This window comes from Mytilus trossulus, chromosome 7, assembly GCF_036588685.1.
Source record: "Mytilus trossulus isolate FHL-02 chromosome 7, PNRI_Mtr1.1.1.hap1, whole genome shotgun sequence".
In the NCBI taxonomy this organism is placed as follows: domain Eukaryota; kingdom Metazoa; phylum Mollusca; class Bivalvia; order Mytilida; family Mytilidae; genus Mytilus; species Mytilus trossulus.
Window position 1 is genome coordinate 54589959 of NC_086379.1, and position 24570 is coordinate 54614528.

At 31.8% G+C, this 24570-nt stretch overlaps 1 protein-coding gene across 4 annotated transcripts in view; it reads left to right on the forward strand.

Annotated features, from left to right (window-relative positions):
* Positions 1-17435, forward strand: part of LOC134725317 (myosin heavy chain, non-muscle-like) — a 58215-nt gene extending 40780 nt beyond the window's left edge. For 3 of the 4 annotated variants that reach the window (XM_063589035.1, XM_063589034.1, XM_063589036.1), the window contains 12 exons: positions 23-127; positions 4871-5023; positions 5969-6136; positions 7689-7801; positions 8249-8429; positions 9078-9290; positions 9431-9810; positions 10142-10265; positions 11406-11614; positions 11948-12056; positions 12508-12677; positions 16234-17435. In XM_063589035.1, the coding sequence (XP_063445105.1) occupies positions 23-127; positions 4871-5023; positions 5969-6136; positions 7689-7801; positions 8249-8429; positions 9078-9290; positions 9431-9810; positions 10142-10265; positions 11406-11614; positions 11948-12056; positions 12508-12677; positions 16234-16345 (2037 nt within the window). In that variant the 3' untranslated portion in view covers positions 16346-17435. Of the gene's footprint in view, positions 1-22; positions 128-4870; positions 5024-5968; positions 6137-7688; positions 7802-8248; positions 8430-9077; positions 9291-9430; positions 9811-10141; positions 10266-11405; positions 11615-11947; positions 12057-12507; positions 12678-15111; positions 15127-16233 lie in introns of all 4 variants that reach the window. The other variant, XM_063589037.1, reaches the window with a different exon arrangement.
* The last annotated feature ends 7135 nt before the right edge of the window (positions 17436-24570 follow it).

Here is a 24570-nt window from a genome sequence, read left to right on the forward strand (position 1 = left end):
TTATAATTATATTACTTTACAGAATGAGTTAGACCAAGTTACTGCACAATTAGAGCAAACTGATGCAAAATTGTTACAAGTCGGTGCCAAGAACTCCTCTCTAGAAGCTCAGCTGGCTGAAGCTAACGTAAGTCATCTTTAAAAGAAGTTGTTGAAACAGGTAGAAGCAGTATACACTAGTCCTGCCTTAAGAGATTATCTCTTAATGTTTAAAATGCAAAAATAATGAGAAAACAGTGCTCTTAATATATTGTAAAGGAGTGATGTGGATCCTGGTTTGAAATTGTTAATACAGAAATGCAGGAGAACTCTCAAAAATATTCTTCAGAACCCCAAAAATCTTTCTGATTTTAATATACATATATTTGTTAGTTTCAAATCAGTGTCCTATTCTATGTTGCATTATAGATGTCCTAAATCTATGTCCCTTTTTTCTCATACCTTTTCAACAGGATATGGATGTTGCAAAAGTTATAAAATCAATAATAACTTTTAAAGGAGAAGGTCCGGTAAAGACCGATTTTGGCCTAAAATTTCAGGTTCATCTGACGAAAGATTTTGACCACTTTTTAAACACTTAAGTGTCTAATTCACTTGATTCAATTAGTTTATGTGAAAGATTTTAACTGTTAAAGTCATTAAAACCATCCGATTCAAGCTCAAATATAAAAAATCTACATAATATGCCGAAAAATGTCACTTTATAGATAGTTTTTATACGACCGCAAATTTTGAAAAAATTTTCGTCGTATATTGCTATCACGTTGGCGTCGTCGTCGTCGTCGTCCGAATACTTTTAGTTTTCGCACTCTAACTTTAGTAAAAGTGAATAGAAATCTATGAAATTTTAACACAAGGTTTATGACCATAAAAGGAAGGCTGGTATTGATTTTGGGAGTTTTGGTCCCAACATTTTAGGAATTAGGGGCCAAAAAGGGCCCAAATAAGCATTTTCTTGGTTTTCGCACTATAACTTTAGTTTAAGTTAATAGAAATCTATGAAATTTTGACACAAGGTTTATAACCACAAAATAAAGGTTGGGATTGATTTTGGGAGTTTTATTTTCAATTGTTTAGGAATTAGGGGCCAAAAAAGGGCCCAAATAAGCATTATTCTTGGTTTTCGCACAATAACTTTAGTTAAAGTAAATAGAAATCAATGAAATTTAAACACAATGTTTTAACCACAAAAGGAAGGTTGGTATTGATTTTGGGAGTTTCGGTCCCAACAGTTTAGGAATTAGGGGCCAAAAAGGGACCCAATAAGCTTTTTTCTTGGTTTTCGCACCATAGCGTTAGTATAAGTAAATAAAAATCTATGAAATTTAAACACAAGATTAATGACTATAAAAGGAAGGTTGGTATTGATTTTGGAAGTTTTGGTCCCAACAGTTAAGGAAAAAGGGGCCCAAAGGGTCCAAAATTAAACTTTGTTTGATTTCATCAAAATTGAATAATTGGGGTTCTTTAATATGCCGAATCTAACTGTGTATGTAGATTCTTAATTTTTGGTCCCGTTTTCAAATTGGTCTACATTAAGGTCCAAAGGGTCCAAAATTAAACTTAGTTTGATTTTAACAAAAATTGAAACCTTGGGGTTCTTTGATATGCTGAATCTAAAAATGTACTTAGATTTTTGATTATTGGCCCAGTTTTCAAGTTGGACCAAATCGGGGTCCAAAATTAAACATTATTTGATTTCATCAAAAATTGAATAATTGGGGTTCTTTGATATGCCAAATCTAACTGTGTATGTAGATTCTTAATTTTTGGTCCAGTTTTAAAATTGGTCTAAATTAAAGTGCAAAGGGTCCAAAATTAAACTAAGTTTGATTTTAACAAAAATTAAATTCTTGGGCCTCTTTGATATGCTGAATCTAAACATGTACTTAGATTTTTGATTATGGGCCCAGTTTTCAAGTTGGTCCAAATCAGGATCTAAAATTATTATATTAAGTATTGTGCAATAGCAAGTCTTTTCAATTGCACAGTATTGTGCAATGGCAAGAAATATCTAATTTCACAATATAGTGAAATAGCAAATTTTTTTTTAATTAAGAGTTATCTTTCTTTGTCCAGTATAGTAAGCAAGAAATATCTGCAAGAATTTTTTTTAATTGGAGTTATCTTTCTTTGTCCAGAATCAACTTTAATCTTTGTTATATACAATATACAATGTATATGGTTACAAGAGCGCAATTATTTGTTTACATTTTACCGGCAAGTTTTTTACCCCAAGATGGTACTCAGAATAGAATCCTATACGGCTTCTGATTGGTTGATACAGGATTGGAATTACATTTAATCGAAAGCTTATCCAATTAGGTTTAAAAATTGCCGAAAATCATATTCACATTTTACGAAGTATAGAAAATATCTTCAATTTCTGCATGTCGGAGCCATTAAAAATATGCCTTTTTCAGTAAGCGAAAAAAGTAGACGATTTTTTTCAACTGCATTTTAGGTCAATTTGAGCCGCATGACCCTATATTTTTTGTTGGTTGTAATGCAACACTGGCATTTCTAGTAACAGGAACTGCCACCCGTTTTTCCCTAGTTTGTGTAGTCTTCGAGAAAAAAAATACGGAACACTAGTGGTATCCTATGGAAAATGCATTACGAATAATTGCGCTCTTGTAACCTATAGAGAAATGACATTTTTTTTTAATAAGGCTTTGAAAAATATCAAAAATTGTCATTTTGCTCGGGAAAAATGTGAAACAGTGAGAAACGGGGTCAAATGGACTTTTCATCGACGTGAATTCATTCTATAGTCTGTTTCCTATTTGTATTTATTTCTATATCTAAATCTAGGGTGGGCTCGAATGTCGACAAGGTATGAAGAGTATGCAACGTTTTTGTGATATCTACTGTTTTTATCGGAAAAAGCATGTATAAATCTTGAATTTGAAGGTAAATTTTGGTTTTTAACCTTAATGACAGTGTCTCAGTTGCTTTTCTAGCAAAAAGCTAATTTCGTGAAAATTGGCCAAAAGGGTCCCTAAGCAAATACCAACGATTTAGTTAAATTGCAAAGTAGAAAAAATAATCTTGGCATTGAATATCGTAGTCTAAGAATAGTTTCTCTGGTTAAAGTAGAAATATCATAATATTTTCAACATTTGGGAAAACTATAGTCTGTTTCAAAAACGTGTTTTTTCGAGAAATTGTTTCATATATAGCCATTCTTCCAAATTCGATGTAGCTTTTCCATATCAGAACGGTTTTGTCGACAATATGGTCAGTGTTGGATGACCTTCGAAAAATTAAGCCAATAAATTAACATTATCTTCATGTCTCTTTGACCAGTACTGTATTTGGTGAAAAAATCAGTTCCAATTTTAGGCCTGATCGGCGGGCAAAAACTAATTCTCCAAATTCAGAGAGTGATCAGATAATGTTTTGAAAATGTGATATCATCTAGATAGACGCGAGCGCGACTTTTGGCGCGGGCGCTTAATTTTCGGAAATTTTTTTCACTACTCTATAGGTTACAAGAGCGCAATTATTTGTTTACATTTTACCGGCAAGTTTTTTACCCCAAGATGGTACTCAGAATAGAATCCTATACGGCTTCTGATTGGTTGATACAGGATTGGAATTACATTTAATCGAAAGCTTATCCAATTAGGTTTAAAAATTGCCGAAAATCATATTCACATTTTACGAAGTATAGAAAATATCTTCAATTTCTGCATGTCGGAGCCATTAAAAATATGCCTTTTTCAGTAAGCGAAAAAAGTAGACGATTTTTTTCAACTGCATTTTAGGTCAATTTGAGCCGCATGACCCTATATTTTTTGTTGGTTGTAATGCAACACTGGCATTTCTAGTAACAGGAACTGCCACCCGTTTTTCCCTAGTTTGTGTAGTCTTCGAGAAAAAAAATACGGAACACTAGTGGTATCCTATGGAAAATGCATTACGAATAATTGCGCTCTTGTAACCATATTCACTTTTTACTACCAACTGATAAATTTAAATAATCTTTACCATTCAGTGATAACAAGCAGTTTTTTTTACATCATGTATGTAAATGAGTAGTAATTGTTGCAAACTCCATTAGAATATTTTAATTGAAATTAGTTTTGGAATAAGGGAAAGGGGGATGTAAATAAAAAATTGGGTTAAATTTTTCTCATTTGAAATTTCATAAATAAAAAGAAAATTTCTTCAAACATTTTTTTGAGAGGATTAATATTCAACAGCATAGTGAATTGCTCTATTAAAGAGAAAACAAAAATTTTAAGTTCATTTGAATACATTCATTCTGTGTCAGAAACCTATGCTGTGTCAACTATTTAATCACAATCCAAATTTAGAGCGGAATCCAGCTTGAATGTTGTGTCCTTACTTGCCCCAACCGTTCAGGGTTCAACCTCTGCGGTCGTATAAAGCTACGCCCTGCGGAGCATCTGGTTGTCAAAAATGAAAGTGGCCGCATCCGTGTTCATCCACAACCTTTAGATATGTTTTGTATTATCATAAAATACAACTCACATTTCAATATTAAGGATGAACACGAATGCGGCCACTTTCGTTTTACACAGAAACTGTCTAAAATTTAACTAAGATGCTAGAATTTTGAAGATTTCAGTAATTTAGCATGACTTAATGGTGCCACAACCCAATATATGTGCATTGTATTGTCAAAAACAGCCCATATTTATGAAGCAGAAGCATTCTTCTGTCCAATAAATAACTAAAAATCTATAATTTAACAATTTTGTAAAACTGCTTTATTTTGGGGCCAAAAAGGGGTCTTACCGGACCTACTCCTTTGATAAGTCAGGATATATTCTCACTATTTTGTCTATTCATTTGAATTTTCTAAGTTTTCAAGGTTTAACAAAAATTTATATAATTTCAGGAACAATTGCAAGAGGAGACCAAAGGTAAACTGGCAGTTCAGTCCCGGTTACGACAAGCCGAGGATGACAACCAAGCAATGAAGGACCAATTAGAGGAAGAAGAAGATCAAAAAGCAGCATTCCAAAAACAATTATCTGATATGCAAGTAAAGGTTAGTGTGAGGAATCTATTACAGTACATTAAGTCAAAAAATATGAAAATATGACAGAATGCAATGCACAAGCATATCTAAATTTAAGAAGAAAAAGATAAAGTCTCTTGTTAAGGGGGTTCGCGGGTCTAAATCATTTATATAGGATTTCTCTATATTTTTCTGTAAATGAACTTTATCTTATAGTTAATAGAAAAATGAAATAAAAAAGTGGGGTCACCGTTCGATTGCGCTCACAATCTGCCTTCGGAAGAAGCATACATTTTTGTAAAGGTGGGGATTTTCTGTTGAAGTGATAGGAGAAATGAAAGGTAATATCAAAATAAAAAATGAAATTTATTACAGAAATCGCTCAAATTTTAAAATAATTTAGTTTAAGTACAGCTTATATGGAAATTATATTAAAAAATATAGGTCACCGATGAGTTAAAAAAGATATTTCAATTTTAAAGCAAAAAAATGGCATTTTTGCACCAAAGGGAGATAATTTGGAGCTTTTTCAATGATATATACATTTTAAAAGTCACCTGGGGCCAAAACGAATTGATTTTTTGGAATATTTTTTTAACCATATGGTTAAGTAACAACTACTAAAGGCAATTAATGAAATTTTTATGAAAAATAAATGTTTGATATTTTTCTGAAAATCTTATACCCTCGAGCCTCCTTAAGTAACTGCAGAATTGCTATCAAATTTTCTTAATAAAAAAAAAGAATACTATCAGCATGTAATGGTTGATGTTTTTACCTTCCATCTATGCAGAATGTCATGAACTTACTTATTCAAAACTTTTTACAGTTTGTTAAAGGTATTAAAATTTCTACAGTTATCAATGGATGAATTTTATCTTTTACAATGAAAGCGGACATGTCTTAATATTTTCTATTGAAATATATGAATATTTTATCTGTTTAAAATATTAACTTAATTAAAATGTTCACTAGGTAACAGAATATAAGAAAAAGGCTGAAGATGAAACCAAAGTACAAGAAGCCTTGGAAGAATACAAGAAAAAGACAGACAGAGAAATGGAGGCAATGAATGCCAAATTAGAAGAAGCTAAAGCAATTAACGACAGATTGGAAAAATCCAAGAAGAAACTACAGCAAGAGGTAATATAGTGTTAATGAAAAACAACTGATTTACTTAGTTAATTGGCATTCATTTCCTCTTGGTTGTTTATTTCTGTTGTTATTAGCTCACCTGGCCCAAAGGGCCAAGTGAGCTTTTCTCATCACTTGGCGTCCGGCGTCCGTCGTCCGTCGTCCGTCGTCGTCCGGCGTTAGCTTTTACAAAAATCTTCTCCTCTGAAACTACTGGGCCAAATCAAACCAAACTTGGCCACAATCATCATTGGGGTATCTAGTTTAAAAAATGTGTGGCGTGACCCGGTCATCCAACCAAGATGGCCGCCACGGCTAAAAATAGAACATAGGGGTAAAATGCAGTTTTTGGCTTATAACTCAAAAACCAAAGCATTTAGAGGAAATCTGACATGGGGTAAAAATGTTTATCAGGTCAAGATCTATCTGCCCTGAAATTTTCAGATGAATCTGTTAACCTGTTGTTGGGTTGCTGCCCCTGAATTGGTAATTTTGAGGAAATTTTGCTGTTTTTGGTTATTATCTTGAATATTATTATAGATAGAGATAAACTGTAAACAGTAATAATGTTCAGCAAAGTTAGATTTACAAATAAGTCAACATGACCGAAATGGTCAGTTGACCCCTTTAGGAGTTATTGCCCTTTATAGTAAATTTTTAACCATTTTTCATAAATCTAAGTAATCTTTTACAAAAATCTTCTCCTCTGAAACTACTGAGCCAAATTAATCCAAACTTGGCCACAATCATCTTTGGGGTATCTAGTTAAAAAAATGTGTGGCGTGACCCGGTCAACCAACCAAGATGGCCGCCACGGCTAAAAATAGAACATAGGGGTAAAATGCAGTTTTTGGCTTATAACTCAAAAACCAAAGCATTTTGAGGAAATTTGACATGGGATAAAAATGTTTATCAGGTCAATATCTATCTGCCCTGAAATTTTCAGATGAATTGGACAATCGGTTGTTGGCTTGCTGCCCTCCAATTGTTAATTTTTAAAGAAATTTTGCCGTTTTTGGTTATTATCTTGAATACTATTATAGATAGAGATAAACTGTAAACAGCAATAATGTTCAGCAAAGTAAGATCTACAAATTAGTCAATATGACCTAAATGGTCAATTGACCCCTTAAGGAGTTATTGCCCTTTATAGTCAATTTTTAACAATTTTCATTAATTCGGTAAATTTATGTAAATTTTTACCAAATATTTTTCTCTGTTACTAATGGGCAAGGTTCATTATAGATATAATTGTAAGAAGCAAGAACGTTCAGTAAAGTAAGAACTTCAAACACATCACCATCACCAAAATACAATTTTGTCATGAATCCATTTGTGTCCTTTGTTTAATATGCACATAGACCAAGGTGAGCGACACAGGCTCTTTAGAGCCTCTAGTTTGCAACTACATAAAATAAGTTTTTATTGATTTTTGTTTGCTTATTCAACTTTACAGTTAATGTATCAAGTTTCTTCAAATTCAGTGAAAGTGTAAATGCTGTAAACTTTTTTTAGTGTACCAAGTCTTTTTTAAAGATAATACTTCAACTCCAATTTACAGGTAGAGGATGCTAATGTAGAATTAGAGAGTCAAAGGTCAGCATTTACACAGAGCGAAAGAAAACAGAGGAAGTTTGACCAGTCATTAGCAGAAGAAAAGGCAGTATCTGAGAAGTGAGTCTTTGAATTATGAATTTTAAATACATAGAGCTAGACTGACCTGTGAAATGTGTTAGAATGCCCAAAGGAATTATAATGATTTTTTTTGGCTTTAACTGGAAGTAGCTTTAATTTTGAATGGTAGTTAATTACATGAAGATGAATTGCATTTGGTTTGGGCTTGCAAAAGAAATTATCCAGAAAGCTTTGCCCTTTAACATTACCAATTGCTCCACTTTTTTCTGCGATACAGTTTGAATTTATCTACCGTGGATTCATTTATATTGGAATTAATTTATTGCTATATAAGAAACTAGCTTATTTTATTTCTTGGATACTTGAATAAATGGTTAATTCACAAATTCTGTGATCACTTTTACCGAAACTTCAAGTTTTAGGTTAAATATAATGTTTAAAAAAGAAAGATCTCATGAATAAAGAATAATCTTTTTATTTTATCAGATTAGCACAAGAGAGAGATTTGGCTGACAGAGATAGCAGAGAAAAAGAGACAAAGATCCTGAACTTGACTAGAGAATTAGATGAACTAAGGGAATTGTTTGACAAACAGAAATCTTTGACTACATCACAACAGAGAGAGCTTGACGACCTAATGTCCTCTAAGGATGATGTTGGAAAGAGTGTAAGATTTAACTATTTTTACATACTAAGATTTACACTAAATTTACAGTACACAGAAGTCTGTAATTGGTCTCATTCTTTGGTGAATCAATAAAGCTTTAAATGTCAATATGTTTGCTTATCTGCTAAACTTTTTTTTAAGTGCTTTAAAATGAAGGCAAGGAAATTTAAGCAAAAACATGCTTTAAAGTTGTTTTCTTCAGCTTATAGAGACATTGCTTTCTTGTACCAACATGGGTAGATTGGTCAAAACTCGTTGACAGGAAAATTTTGTCAGATATCAATGTTAATTTTTATACAACCTGAACATATGATGTAGTCGCTATCATCCAAAGACGCATTTGGTTTCCAGACAATAACATTAGTTTCAGTGAATGTATCTCTATGAAATTTTTATGTTCCCAAAGTATTGCCCAATAGTTGTGTAAGTTTTTTTACTGCATTTTTTTTGTGTCAGAAACCTATATAATGCTAGAAATTTGATCACAATCCAAATTCAGACAGTATCAATCTTGAATATTGTGTTTGCCCCAACTGTTCAGGATAACCCTCTGTGGTCATATCAGGCTGTGCTTAGTGAAGCATTTTATTATATTTGGATAGTTTCAAAAATGTTAGGTGCATATTTAAATGTCAATCATGATTATAGGTTCATGACCTTGAAAAAGCAAAGAGAGCAATGGATGCGATGTTAGAAGAGCAGAAACAGAAGATAGAGGAGCTGGAAGATGATCTGCAAACAACAGAAGATGCCAAGTTACGTTTGGAAGTCAACATGCAGGCCATGCGGGCTCAATTTGACAGGGACTTACTTGGTAAAGAAGAAACTGTTGAAGAACAAAAGAAATCTCTTTTGAGACAGGTAGTTACCTTTTTTAATAAGCAAGTTTAAAAAAAAATCATTCATTAAATTTAAGCCTAATAGTCCCAGTGACATTCATAACAAAAACACAGCACATTTAGAAGGCTAAACATTCTGTAATTTGTTCTAATCATTTTCAGTTGAGAGAAATGGAGGCTGAATTAGAAGATGAACGTAAACAGAGAGCTAATGCTGTTAATAGCAGAAAGAAATTAGAAAATGACATTAAGGATCTTCAACAACAAGCAGAGTTAGCTGTCCGTGTAAAGGAAGATGCTGTCAAACAGCTCAAACGTGTACAGGCTCAGATGAAGGACAATCAAAGAGAACTTGATGACGCTCGCCAGGGTCGGGATGAAATGCAAGCCTCCATGAAGGATATTGAAAGGAAACTGAAGAATTATGAAGCTGATGTACTGAAATTACAAGAAGATTTGGCAGCTTCTGAGAGACAGAGAAGAAATGCTGAGGCTGAAAGAGATGAGCTTCAAGATGAGATTGGTAGCAGTGCTGCCGGAAGGTTAGTTATTAGTAGCAATAGCTGACATTTTAATTTTAGAGTTAGTTTTTTGTACTGACGGAAAAAAACATACTAGACTTTCTAAAAGAATCTTCAGATAATCAATAAGATCAGCACTCTGTACTTATTTCTTAACCCATGCGTGGAGCATTTGTTAAATGAAGCATAATGTTGTAGAGTTGTTGAGCAAGTAGAAATAGCTATGTCAGGGTATAAGTTCTGTTTTAATGTATTTTAGACATCTTTGCTATACTAATATTTGCATATAGTAGCAGTTTACGCTACCCTATCCAGAAAAGTTGAAGTAATTTTTGAAATAATTGTATTTTAGATCTGCATTCCTGGATGAGAAGAGGAAGTTTGAAGCTCGTATTGCACAGTTGGAAGATGAGTTAGAAGATGAACAAACCAATAGTGAAAGCTTGGTAGACAAAGCTAGAAGAAGTCAGTTACAGGTAAAGTTTCAGCTGATTTTATGTTTAAGAATAGGATTTGCAAAAGGTTTATAAGATTAAGTTGAAAAGTACATTTTCATGATCCATTTTGTTTGCATTCATCTTATACACAACTGCCCTTTGCTGGTTATTTTCCAAATTTCCATGGGTTATAGGGCTGAAACATGCATTTTCAGGTGTAGAGTGGGGCGCCCATATTCGCTGGGGACACAATTTCGACTTTTATGATTTTGAGGTGTAAAAACTTCAAAGGATGGCTGAAATGGAAGAAATATACCGGTAAATGATATTATATAACAAATATGATTATTTTTAAAACTGAGACAAAATTGCAGCACCTACTGAAAGGACCGAAAAACGGAGAACGCTTTTTCGGCCAATTTTCTGAAGAAAAAACACGAATTCAAAGAAGTATTTCTAAGTAATTCTTTGACTGAATGACCCTAAATTTCAGTTCTTAACACCTTTGAAATTTCTGCTATTCATCTATAATGCCATTGATTTGATGAATGTTGATAAAAGCTGCAGTTATTTGATTTTAAATAGATGTGTAAAAGCGGAGAACGCTTTTTCGGCCAATTTTCTGAAGAAAAAACACGAATTCAAAGAAGTATTTCTAAGTAATTCTTTGACTGAATGACCCTAAATTTCAGTTCTTAACACCTTTGAAATGTCTGCTATTCATCTATAATGCCATTGATTTGATGAATGTTGATAAAAGCTGCAGTTATTTGATTTTAAATAGATGTGTAAAAGCGGCGAATACGTGTCCCCCATTGACTAAAAATCTGGATATTTCAAACACCCTTTAATCTAACTCTTCAGATGATTATATTCAAACAAACACGTTTTCAAGCTTAAGAATAATTTGCATTTGAAGTTATCTTCATATAGAAATGTCAGTATACTTCAAAAACATTTAGACCTGAACAGAAACTGTAGAAAACATGAATAGATGTGGGGAAAATGAGCACCCAACATGAATAGATGTGGGGAAAATGAGCACCCACTTAAAATTCTATAGATTTGATCTAAATTTTACAAAGGATATATATTTAATAAATACAATTGATACCACTTTAAATGGAAAATAGTTATGAAAACTGCCCTCATTGATTTCATTTCTTTTCCTGACTATAGGTAGATCAGCTGACAGCTGACTTGAACTCCGAGAAGACAGTTACACAGAAATTAGACAACCAAAGGACTTCATTGGAAAGACAAAATAAGGAAATGAAGGAGAAATTAAATGAATTAGAAAACACATTACGTACTAGAACTAAAGCTACTATTGCCTCACTAGAAGGAAAGATTAGTAGTCTAGAAGAACAATTAGATATAGAATCCAAGTAAGTTTACAACAGGAAGTTTGAATTTTCGTTTGTGTGCTATATTGTGTGATGCGTTTTCAGATTCATCACTCAACAACTTTCTGTTTACACTATAATTTTAACGGGGGTATCATTAGTTAGCCACTTCACTTGTTATATATTTTTGACTTGAGATTATTGCTATGGGATGAAAAAAGAGAGAAACCTAATACAAATGTTACCAATATGGCGAAAAATTAAAGCTGATAGCGACACCCTTACATGGATTTTCGGGTAATTTCAGGTATTGATTATTTAAACCATGCATAGTTTAATCAGTCTCTTCATAGTATTAAATATATTTTATTGTAGAGAAAGAAATGCTATGCAAAAGGTTAACCGTAGATTAGAAAGGAAATTTAAAGAAATGACAGTACAGGCTGAGGAAGAGAGACGTCATGCTGATCAAAACAAAGAACAGGTATGCTGCATTAGTTTAATCATATCCTTGATAAATGGGAACCAAAACGTGTACAGTATAAAGTAATCGAGGCCCTATAGTGTACTTTCATTGAATGATTTGATAAACACAATCAATTTTGTATTACATATTAAAGGATGAATTTTAAAGATATTCTGAAAGAATTGTTCTGTTTAACAAACACAGAACAGATTGGCAATAATACATGGACAGGAATTACATGATTTTACATAAAGTATCTTGGCAAAGCCTAAAAAGCTGTTATTAACAATTTTTCTGATAGCTGTATTAAAAAAAAAAAAGAATTTTAACTGCATAGCTTTTTTAGTCTAAATATGGAATTGAATTTTCAGTTTTTATTGTACTTCACAAAAAATCCTTATCTTCTTGTTTAAACTGAATTTTAGAGTCTTTATGTTCTAGCAATAACTATGAATTTTATGATATTTAGGCTGATAAAATGATGAACCGTGTTAAAGCTCTGAAGCGTCAAGTTGATGAAGCTGAAGAAGAAATTACACGGTTGAATGCACAAAAGAGAAAGATACAGAGAGAATTAGATGAACAAATGGAACAAAATGAAACAGCCTCTAGAGAAATTAATCAATTAAAGAAATACAGGTGAGAACAAATAGAATCTGTCGATATCTCAGTTTATCATCAAATTTTGCTTAAGAAATCGTGTTTGGAAATGGTAAAGATATGGAGTCTGTTAACATGATAAACAAGAGTAAATATGATTTAAAATGAAAAAAATCATTAAGGTCTGTCAAAGTAAAATGTTTGGGGTAAGCTCAGATTGATTTAAAGTTATTGTTTCCAACATTTGCATGAGGGTTACACAGCAGTATAAATTAACACATAGTTGCATGTTATTTAACTGTTTTGAATATTTACACTTATATTTTGAAAAGCACTGTGTTCAAATGTGATCTTGTATGACTATTTATGTGTGTGGATACCAATTTTTATGGTGTTTGTTTCAAGAATAGTGTCAATTCCTAGGGTTGCAATGGTTATTTCCTACATTGCCTGCTTCAAGTTGAAGTTGGGTATCCTGTTGCCTCAATCAAATAAAAAATCTGAACACCTACAAATAATAATTGCATTTTCTACATTGTGAAACTAGGTCAATTCTCAGTAGAATTCTCAATAGAGAGAGGCCATTCTGTGTAATTTATTTTTCAAACAATTTTATAGCTAGAACCTTTAACTCTTTTTTATGCTGCTTCAGCAAGTATTTCATTTGAAATGAGTTTACCTAGTCTTTTATCTCCATGTAAAAAATGTCAGATAGTACTATTTTGTTTTATTTATGGGTTGGTTTGAAGATGTTGGGATAATTTCATAATTTAATAGATAAATTCTATTTCTTCAGGTCTGATCGCTACATTCACTCTTTGAGATACATGTAAATAACAGTGTATATATTGTTTATAATTTGTGTGACAAATTTTATAACAAGTTTCTAAAACATTTATACGTAGAATTTGGGATTTAAAAACGTGTTGAATTTCTATCAAATTTATGTAATGTTATTTCTGTAGAAGTTCTGAGATATAAGTTTGACTTATTCAAATTCTTGCATTACACAATATTTGAAAATTAACTTTTTAGAATAAGTTTAAGCTGTGATCACTTGACCCTTACACCACAGTTTTATAAGTTAATGTGTTATAATACTGTTAAAGGATTATGACAATGTAATAACCAATATTACATTGTTGTAGTAGATAACAGTGGAATGTTAATATAGAAATAACATTACAAAGTTCTAACATATATTCATCTATAAATGGTGTTTAGTTGTGGCTTCAGATATATGTTTATGTGTGACTTACAAAAACTTTGTGATGACCCATTAATTACTAGACTTCAGTAAAGTTCAATTGATCCATAAATTAAAAGATATCATTAAAATTCAATTCAACAGTTCAAATTTCAGATGTAAATGAGAATGAGTTTTCATTTCATATTGAATATTTGAAATGGAATCAACAAAATGTAAGAGTACACTTGTTGTGATTTAATTTATTTGATTGTTGTCTCTCTAACATCACATCAACAGTGGATAAACATTGCCACACATCACTTATATGCAGCCCTTTGTTTGAAATAAACCTTTGATAAATTTATAACTGCTGCCATGAAGTTTATTGTTCAAAATAAACTTTGTCTAAGAATATATAAAACAGTGGATCCAATGAACACTTTCCTTGTCTTCATGCTCCATTTCATCTAGGAGTTTAGTATCTTTACAATCCTAAATGAATTCAATATTGATTGGACCGTGATCGAAATTCCAAAGTTTCAATATTATTTACTAAAACTTTTTCGATGGTTTAAGCCATGTAGAAGTGGTACACAAAGTGTATCTATGATACATTAACTCCTAAATTCAGAATTATTTTTATTTTTGATTATTTTGAAATGAAAGCAGCAGATGGGAGGAGTGGGTTGTTGGTCATATGAAAATTTTAATAATTGAGCTTTCAATAGAGAATATAGTCTAAATGAAAGTATTTATTAATAAGCATGAATTTAAGAAGAAAATTTAGCTTGAATCATTGGTAATCAATAAAATAATAAAGTAGATGTGTTGAAATTTTGTAAGCTAATCATTTTTAAACAGTTTTGGTTCATTTAGATTATAATGAACTTAAAAAAATGTATGCTATCTTGACATTTTAACAGGACACAACAATATGTCCAATACTTTTATAAACCTTTGTGCTATGTTTCATTACATTTTTCAACTTGGAAAGAATTTATTAAATAGAAATTGAACAAGTAATCAAAATTATCTAGGTAGTTCCCAAAGTAGGAATAAAGTAATCCTGATTCCAAGGTAGCCCTTTGGAAATAGTTTCTTTGACAAGATAGTAAAAAACAAAATTGAAATTTCTGCATTGAAGTATATTTGACCACTTCTTCTAAGTTTATAAAGCTCCTGATGGAACTTGATTTGAAAACATGGAAATGCTCTTATTGGGTTCGCTGTAAAAACCTAAAGTGATCCATGGTCACATTTATAAAGATTTGATATTATTCTTAGTGTTAATGCGAAATGGTAAGTTCTTTGCATGTTGCATTATCCACATGCCCGTTTCTGCAAATTTGTTTGGTAAAATGTTAATCATTTGTGCATGGATTTTTTTTTTCCTCAAAAAAGCTTATTTAATATTATGTTTTTTTCTTCAAAATTCTGTTTATACCTCAATTTTATATTTGATATGACAAATGTTTTAACACTTTACAAGACATTTACTTAAAATAGCATATTTGAAGTGTATTTGCTTGAACATCAATAAATTAATAAAATAAAAATCCTTTTTTCAATAATTCATTGATAATGCGATGTATATTTCCTTTGCCAAAAAATTCGCTCTGCATATGGTAGCAGTTTTAGTTGGTATTATGCCTAGCAGTTTTGTTGGCAGATCTTTATACAAATTAATTTTGCATATAGCATCACCAAGCTTGAGCATCCATGATTGGATAATAGTATCTTTTTGGCTAGAAAATTAACGTGCACATAACTTATAACTTTCATGAAACCAGAAGTGAAAAAAAGCTTCATTAAAATAAACTTCATCTTCTTGTGTCGTCTTTCTATGTTGTATGAATGTCATGTGTGTTTAATTTTCTTGCTGTGCCTAAACTTTGTGTATTGTATATGTATATTGATCATAGTAATATAAAGTATCTAGTAAATATAAAATGCATTGATCTATTAATAGACTTTTAGTTCAGTACCGAAAAGGTATAAACTTAAAAATGGTGATATTGATGTTTTGTATAAAAATAATTTACTGTTGACTTTTTGTATCATAGAAAAAGTGTCAATTGGAATTTAAAAGATTATTTTATATATTCAATGCATTATTTGTTTGGAAATTCTTTGTCACACATGGTCATATATCTGTATTTGGGAATATTTGGCCGTTATTGATATGTTAGGAGGTGAAGTTGAATCACCTTTTTAGTCTCTACTCCATAAATATGTCTTGGGGGTTAAGTGACATCTGTAAAACATTTTTTGCATGTTTGAAACACTAAAATAATGTAGGATTTGTCACAAATTACTTACAGCATGGGTGGAGCATGACTTTGGACACATTTTTCTCCTTATTTACATTTTAACCCGTATTTTAATGTTTATTATTATTATTTTTAGACCAAGTGCTTCAAGAGCTGGATCTCGTTCAACTGTCCTGTCTTCCCTTAGAGCTGGTGATCTTGATGATGACGATGATGCTGATGACACTAAAGAAAATGCAGAAGCATAACCATAATAACTATTATACTTAATTATTTAGTTGTTTATATTATTTAAATGTTACTATAGCTCTCACAGCTTTGCCGATAAAAACAAATTTTTGTTTTTGTTTTCCTTTTTTGTATGGTCTGATGTGACCTTTGTTTTGTTAAATTTATGTGAATGATGTATTTTTATACAAAAGAGATCTGTAAGCCTTCGTTAGGTTTTCTATAGAAAGTGTGCCAAGTATGTTCAAGTTGCAAAGCAGATAATAACAAAATTTTAAAAAAGCATTTTTGTATGGCAGTGCTATGGATATTATTGCTTATAACGATATTTATGTATATTATGAATCATATTTTACGATTTGGACATATAATTATATATGATAATTGAATATATTATTGTCATGATAACCATCCTCTGAAGATCTTAAACTGTGAAAAAAAAATTGGAAATTTAAAGAAAAAAAGTTGATTCATGTCTGCAAAATGCAATATTCTATCAAGTGCTATATAACTATTAAATAGTTGCTATTGAGTTGTATATATATTAGAAAAGTTTCATCTTTATATGGACCATTTGTCTAGTACCTCTAGAGACACATGAAGGCTCACCATGGGCTGCATATGGGGCCTTCTTATGTGATTGAAAAGTAACATTCTTGACATTCTTAACAGTATTTATTTCATATCAAAAACCATTTGTTGACATTTTGAAATGCTGGAATTTCATTTTTTACTATTAGGCAATAATTTTGCTAGTTAAATGTTCTTCCTAATTGTTAATTTAGGGGACAAAAGGTAAAATGAAGAATGTTTCATGTACATTAGTTTCCTAACCTAGAACCATTTTCATACATGCATTCCAGCAGAGTTTTATTTGTCCACAATATAATCTTATTTTTATAAATTGTTAGTGATCGGTCAGTGATATGCAATGGAATATAGGGAACAATATTTTGAATATTTTTTTTGTCATCTTTTTTTTTTGTATAAATTGATATACATTGATTATTTAGATATTTAATAAAACATTGCTTATTGCTAGCTAAAATAATATTCATGGTGATAGCTCTGCTATTTGGATGGACATCTTGAATAAATAAATGTAACCAACTAATTGTGTTTGATTTTACTGGTTGGTATTTGTCATCATTAAGAAAGTAGGAAAAGGCAATGTGGGCCTTTAACCATGTTGAAGTCATATTAACAATATAAAAATATAAAGATATGGCATGATTGTCAATGAGACAACTCTCCACAAGAGACCAAATGATACAGAAATTAAACAACTAGGTCACCATGTACCCTTCAACAATGAGAAAACCCATACAGTATGGGTGTCTATAAAAGGCCCCCACAATGTAAAATATGAAGCAATTCAATTGAGAAAAGTAATGACCTAACTTATTAAAAAAAAAACGATTTCAACAAAACAAATATGACGGATGTGAACAAATGACAAGCACTGAACTACAGGCTCCTGACTTAGGACAGGCACTCAATGAATGTTGTATGGTTGAACATGTTTGTGAGCACTCTACCCTCTCTCAAACCAGGGACAGTTGTGTAACAGTACCGCATAAGAATAAACTATAAAAATCTGTTGAAAAGGCTGCGCTTATCAGATGGAACCAAATAGAAATACATGTAACTAAAACTCAGTGGATGTGGATAAGTTCTAATTCATCCCAACAACAAAAAGACAGACCTGAGAGAACTCTCAACTTCTTATAGCTGTTTCAAAGCCAAAAAACAACTAGCAAAGAAATAGTGTATCTAAGACTAAATATCAATCATTATAATGATTATACATCTAACATCCAATGAATTTAATGTAAAGATGTCATTAACATTCAGAGAAAAACATGACTTTGTGTGCAATGCTAAGATACAGGTATCGACAGAATATAATACAGTGAAAGTACATATGTGTAATATTTGGTATGGTTTTTTACTTATAACAAGTATTTCTTTTGTCTAACCATAAACTTTTAAAAAAATGTTTGTATTCATATTTTGTGTCCAAGTTTCCTTTTATTATTGGAGAAACATTGCTAATGACACCATTAAAAATTTAACATAGCAAGAGTACTGTATATTGAAGGTCAATTACTTTGTTTATTCAGTAGACTGAGGGTCAATACTTTATAGCTATGTTTTCTACTTGTTTCACTCATAAGTTCAAAATCAGATTACTGAAACCTTGTGAAATTTAAAAATCAAAGGACATATATAATTAAGTTGTTCAATGAATCATATCAAAAAGCTAGAATAGACATAAGCTTGTATCCAACCCATGACATCCAACAAACTAATTATGAACAGTTTTCTGTGCATTGTAAAAAAAAACATAAACCAGGAAGCAATTTTGAAAAAGCACAGCACCCAAAGCATACCAGTAAAATACAACACATGTTTGGAAATAAATAGAATAAAATATATGTTAACAAAATTTTATAAATATATGTGAATAAGATATATGTAAATAAGATAAAACACCTAGCCAAAAGAATTGAATAAGATCATGATGACAGAAAAAGCAAACCAAACATTTAAAATTTCTTTTTGTTATTAAGGCATAATGTACAATGAAATATTTTAACAGAAAAACAATGTACGAGATTTTAAACTATTTCAAGTTAATACTTTTTCCCAGAAGCCAAATCTAGAGAATATAATTAAGAAAATAATGTATGAGTATCAATGAGACAAATCTCCATAAATAAATCACAATATATGGGGGAAAAAAAGGTAACAATTATAGGTCACAGTACGTCCTTCGACCATGAGCCTTGGCTCACACCAAACAGCAAGCTGTAAAAGGCCCCAAAATTAAACAATTCAAACAGGAAACCCAGCGATCTAACTTATTTTATATGTAAACCAGAATGTGTCCCTAGTACACGAATGCCCCACTCGCACTATCATTTTCTATGTTCAGTGGACCGTGAAATTGGGGTAAACCCTCTAATTTGGCATTAAAATTTAAAAGGTCATATCATAGGGAACATGTATACTAAGTTTCAAGTCGATTGGACTTCCACTTCATCAAAAACTACCTCGACCAAAAACTTTAACCTGAAGCGGGACAGACGGACGAACGAACGAACGGACGGACGGACGAACGAACGAACGAACGAACGGACGGACGAACGAACGGACGGACGAACGAACAGACGGACGAACGAACGCACAGACCAGAAAACATAATGCCCCTACTATCGTAGGTGGGGCATAAAAATGAGAAACACTTATGAACCACCATTGGTTTTATAGCCATCGTAACCTCTCACTTATATGTCAGTCACATAAAAATCCATTATATTGACAGCAACGGGTAGACAAAAGACTAGATGTTCTTTGAAGTAACACTGGTTAAGTGACTTTTATAAAGTCTGAGTAGCAGCTGCAAACTCTACTGAATGAGTGGGAAAATATATTTTCCATAAGCAAGGAAAATTGGTCTATTGAATTATTCCAAATTAAAATCGTCTCGTTTGTCAAAGATTCTGAACTGAGGTGACCGCTTATGTCAAATACGAGATATAAGTATAAAATGAGGCAGAGGAAGTCGTGTCTGTATCTTTCGTTTTCAGTTCTGGAGAACCCAATCAGAAAAGTTTGGATTGTTCATGGGAAGAACATCGTCAATATAGATCTAAATTTAAAATTAAATGATCTGGTTTCTTTAGTTTTCCTTGAAGGAACTCGAACTCATATTCAAATAAGAATAGGTCGACAAAGAGAGGCGCACATTTCGTCCCCATAGGAATGATGACAATTTGTTGAAAAAGTCTACCTCTAAATTCAACAAATGTTGTCAATAAGAAACTCTAACGTACTGATCACTTGTTCCTCCGTGTAGCATGTCTTACCTTTTTTTTTCACTATTAACAAAACAAGACGTATGGTATCACAAAGTGTTAACTATACCATCTTTATATTGAGAAGCATTGTGGAATATTTCTTTTGGACATTTTTTTTCAATTTCACACGGACAAGGTGGTATACAGGTTTGAAAATTCAAAAGTTTTGATAGAATTACAGCTGTTATCCTACTGCTAGCAAACCAAAGGTTGGTTTGCTTGCTTCGTTTTGTTTGCATTAAAGTTTGCTCAAGCATGGTAATTCAGTAAGATTGGATGACAGCTGCAAACAATGTAAATAGGCGGAACTAAACCTGTATAGGTAAATTTGATTACCGGTATTTCATACTAGTAATGTCCAATCAAAAAATATAATGTATATGTTTCGGACCATATGAGTATTTGGACCATACGCGTATGGTCATGACCATATGGGTATATACTCATATGGTCCGACCATACGCGTATGGTCGGACCGTACGCGTATGGTCGGGGTAATTAACAGGTACATTTATAACAAGATTAACATAATTAAATAAGCAGTTTCACACAGTAAAATTCATCACTAGTCAAAACTATAGTAAACACATATTCTTGTCATTACCGAATAATAAATTATGTTAATATTACGAGTGAATGGCAAAATGTCGACCTGGGAAGATAACTTCCAAAATATTTTAATGAACTGTTACACAAGAAGTCAACTGTTAACCTATAACCTGACGTAAAAGTCGACAGGATAAAGAGTCTAATAATTGCTCACTTTTGAAACTTAATATAATAAGCATTAGAAGTGCAATATTCAGAATTTTTATACTTATACGTGTTTTGTTTAAAATAAAATGAATGACGTCAACGGAATACAACTTAGCCATGGAAACTAACTTTAGCATCGATATTTAATGTTTTCTGAATTGTAAATAATACAATTGCATGTAGTAATCATTGTTTTTTTTATAAAGTTTTCTAATGCATATTATTGAAAAAAATACCTGTATGGTCCAAATACTCATATGGTCCGGCCCGTTTATAACCAAACAAGTATATACTCATATGGTCCGACCATACGCGTACGGTCGGACCATACGCGTATGGTCGGACCATATGAGTATACGCATATGGTCATGACCATACGCGTATGGTCCAGATACTCATATGGTCCGGAACATATACAAGTTTAACACCGCCTTTTTTATATTGTTTCCACATGCCATTTGTTATAACAATGCTTTAGCAAATGTCTTTGTCATTTTGGTCTTTTGTGGATAGTTGTATCATTGGCAATCATACCACATAGTCTTTTTTATATTTTAAAATACAATTAAAACAATCCATCAAACCAATCCTTTACAGCATAGCTTTGGTTAGGACTATGCTACTTCGATAGGAGAGTTGTGTACCTTACCTAACAATGACTTCACGCAAGCAAGCTAACCAAAGATATTACCTTTAGCTACATACTCCTTGGAATCTGCTGTAACTTGAAATAGGATATCATTACAGCTACAATTTTAAAGCAAACTCGAGATTTCAAATTGTTCAGAAGTCTTTAGAGTTTTTTTATAATCCAAACATGGATAACACCCCTACGCAAGTATAGTTTCACAGTATTTCAGAAGACCCTCTTTCACTGCAGACAAATTGTTTTTAAATCTAATGAACAATTTCTTACTCACCATGTAGAACGCCACATTCGGATGTCGTCTATGTTTGACACGGGGTGGCAATTTCGAAGCGAAGAAAATCTAGCAAAGTAAGTTCAAGTATCAAAATTTCTTTTTTTAGAAATCTTAGTACCATATAATGTATTGCATGGAAGGAACTGAAACATAATCTATTTCCTGCAAACAGAAGCAGTCGTTTTCAGTGCTTTGTTTTCTTAAACACCTCTCCCTAGTTTTCCGTGTTGTAGATTTTGAGGCTTCCTATGCAAATTTCTGGATAAAACACTTCTTAAGATCACTTCCCACTGTATCATTTATATAGAATTGAAATCCTATCATGGAATTTAACTAAATATCAGCTTCCTACTTAAAATTAATTGATTTAAAGAATAGTTTTTCATCCAAATGTAAAGTGTCGCCCGGGGTGTCAGATTTTGTGTCTCAAACTGTAGAGGCTTCTGATTAATAAAAGAATAATTTGCATATAAATCGGTCTTTATCTGATACTTTTTAATTCAAACGCATCTGCACTCTTATGATAACACATTACAAACCTAATAACTTCATGTTGCTGTTTTTTTAGTATTATAAGATATGTGTTTTCAATTTCATAAACATTAAAAAATTACTCAAAATATTTTGTTTTAAAGCTGGAAAATGATTTATTTTCCTTTTCAGTCAATATCATGGTCAGAAAGCGGTCAGAAAAAGTCACGGCTGTGGCTCAATGCACCGAAACATAGAGGAAAAGCATAGAGCAGACCTTAATATAAGATCTGGACGAATCAATGTTTGAGATGAGTGTATTGGAATCCAGTCCGAAGTCTATGCATGGTTACACCAACAAGTTTGACCTCATCAACCTACTGAAACTGATTCCGTTTATGTTGAATATAAAAAAGGAGATGTGGTATTATTGCCAACGAGATAACTCTCCACAAGAGACAAAATGACACAGAAATAAACAACTTTAGCAGTTTTATATAAAAAGTACATTAAAGCCGAGACTATTTTGTTAATGTGGTTTATTTCAACTTTTGTAGTTGTTTAGAATATTTCTTGGTTTGATTATATTTTGTTTGAGAGAATTTTAAAATTAGAAGTTACTATAAATTCTTCCAAGTTTTAAATCCGAATTCCATAGAAGTGCCAGATTTAAGAAAGTGCGTTACTATCGGACTGGTTGTATGTCTTTAATAACATGTATAATTCATAGTGTTTAACAAAAGGAAGATGTCGTTAATGTATACATTAGACAATTAAGGATCAAGTATAGATCCCAGAGGAACACCGTTATAGCATATATATGGCACGCCTGAACCACTTTTATTAATTAATCTTAGATTATCTCAGATAAATTAGGTTTATCTGAGATAATCCCGGTTTATCTCAGATAAACTTAGATTATCTCAGCTTAATTCAAATTCGAAAAAATCCTAGTTTATCTCAGATAATACAGAAAATTCATTATCTGGAGAAAATCCCGGTTTATTTGAAAATATTAAGAAAAGCTAGGTTTATCTGAACGATTTTCAGATAATCCTAATTTATCTCCAGATAATTGATTATCTGAATTTCAGATAATTCATTATCTCATTTTCCAGATAATTCAGTTTTAAAAATACCAAAGAATAATGTAACGAGTGTTCTGATTGGACGACAATCGTTTGCCAGATTATTTTTTAAAAATACCGTCAGATAATTCATTATCTCATTTTCCAGATAATTAAGGTTTATTACGGATTCTAAATATACCAAAGAACAATGTAACGAGTGTTATAATTGGACTACAATCGTTTGCAAGATTTTATATGAAAAATAGTTTTTATACCGTCCTTTTTTAGAAGAGGGGCGACGTTCTGCACACGGCACGCAATTAACAAACTACTTACGGTGTGGACATCATCGTTATTGACACCCGGACAAGCGAAATTTGTTGAATAAATTAAAAAAAAACCTGTGAAATACAGAAGGGCTGATTAGATACAATATACATCATATACTTTAAACATACTTAATAAACACATTTGTTAGCTGTTTTGACGCTAACTGACTGTTTATTACTGACGGCTAATTTCCGGGGGCGACATCGCCGATAATAATTGAACTCTCATATTCATTTAATCAGTCGATTTTAATCTTTTGATAATGACAACGGTTTTGTAAAATAATTAAATTTAACTATTTCGTCATGTGTCAGTAAACAAATAGAGATGAAAATCAAGTAATCCAATACACAAATAATGCACGATTCAATAATGGAAAAACAATTATTTCATCATGGTTATTGATATGACATACTTTTCATTTTGCTTTCAAGATAATTAAATACACAAATCAGAGTTTAAACCTTAAAGCCAGATTTAAATTGTAGGATATAAACAATACATGTACATTGTCGGAAATACTAAATGTGTGCTTACTCGCTAAGAAACAGGAGAAACCCTCTTCATTCTGTTTTTAAATCTGGATCCAAATAGGGAAATTTTTACATGTAAATGTAATTACGGGTGACATGCATGATTGTCAAACCTATGCCTGTTATGTACTATATATACCATGGTTTTTACGAGTTAACATATTTAAACAAACGAATCCGAAGATTGAGTTTGTTTAAATATCTATACTATTAAACGAGAAGACCTCATTTTGGGTGTCGCTTCTCTTCTTTCCACAATAAATTAATCATCATGCCTCTGTGTCCTATGGGTACAGTGC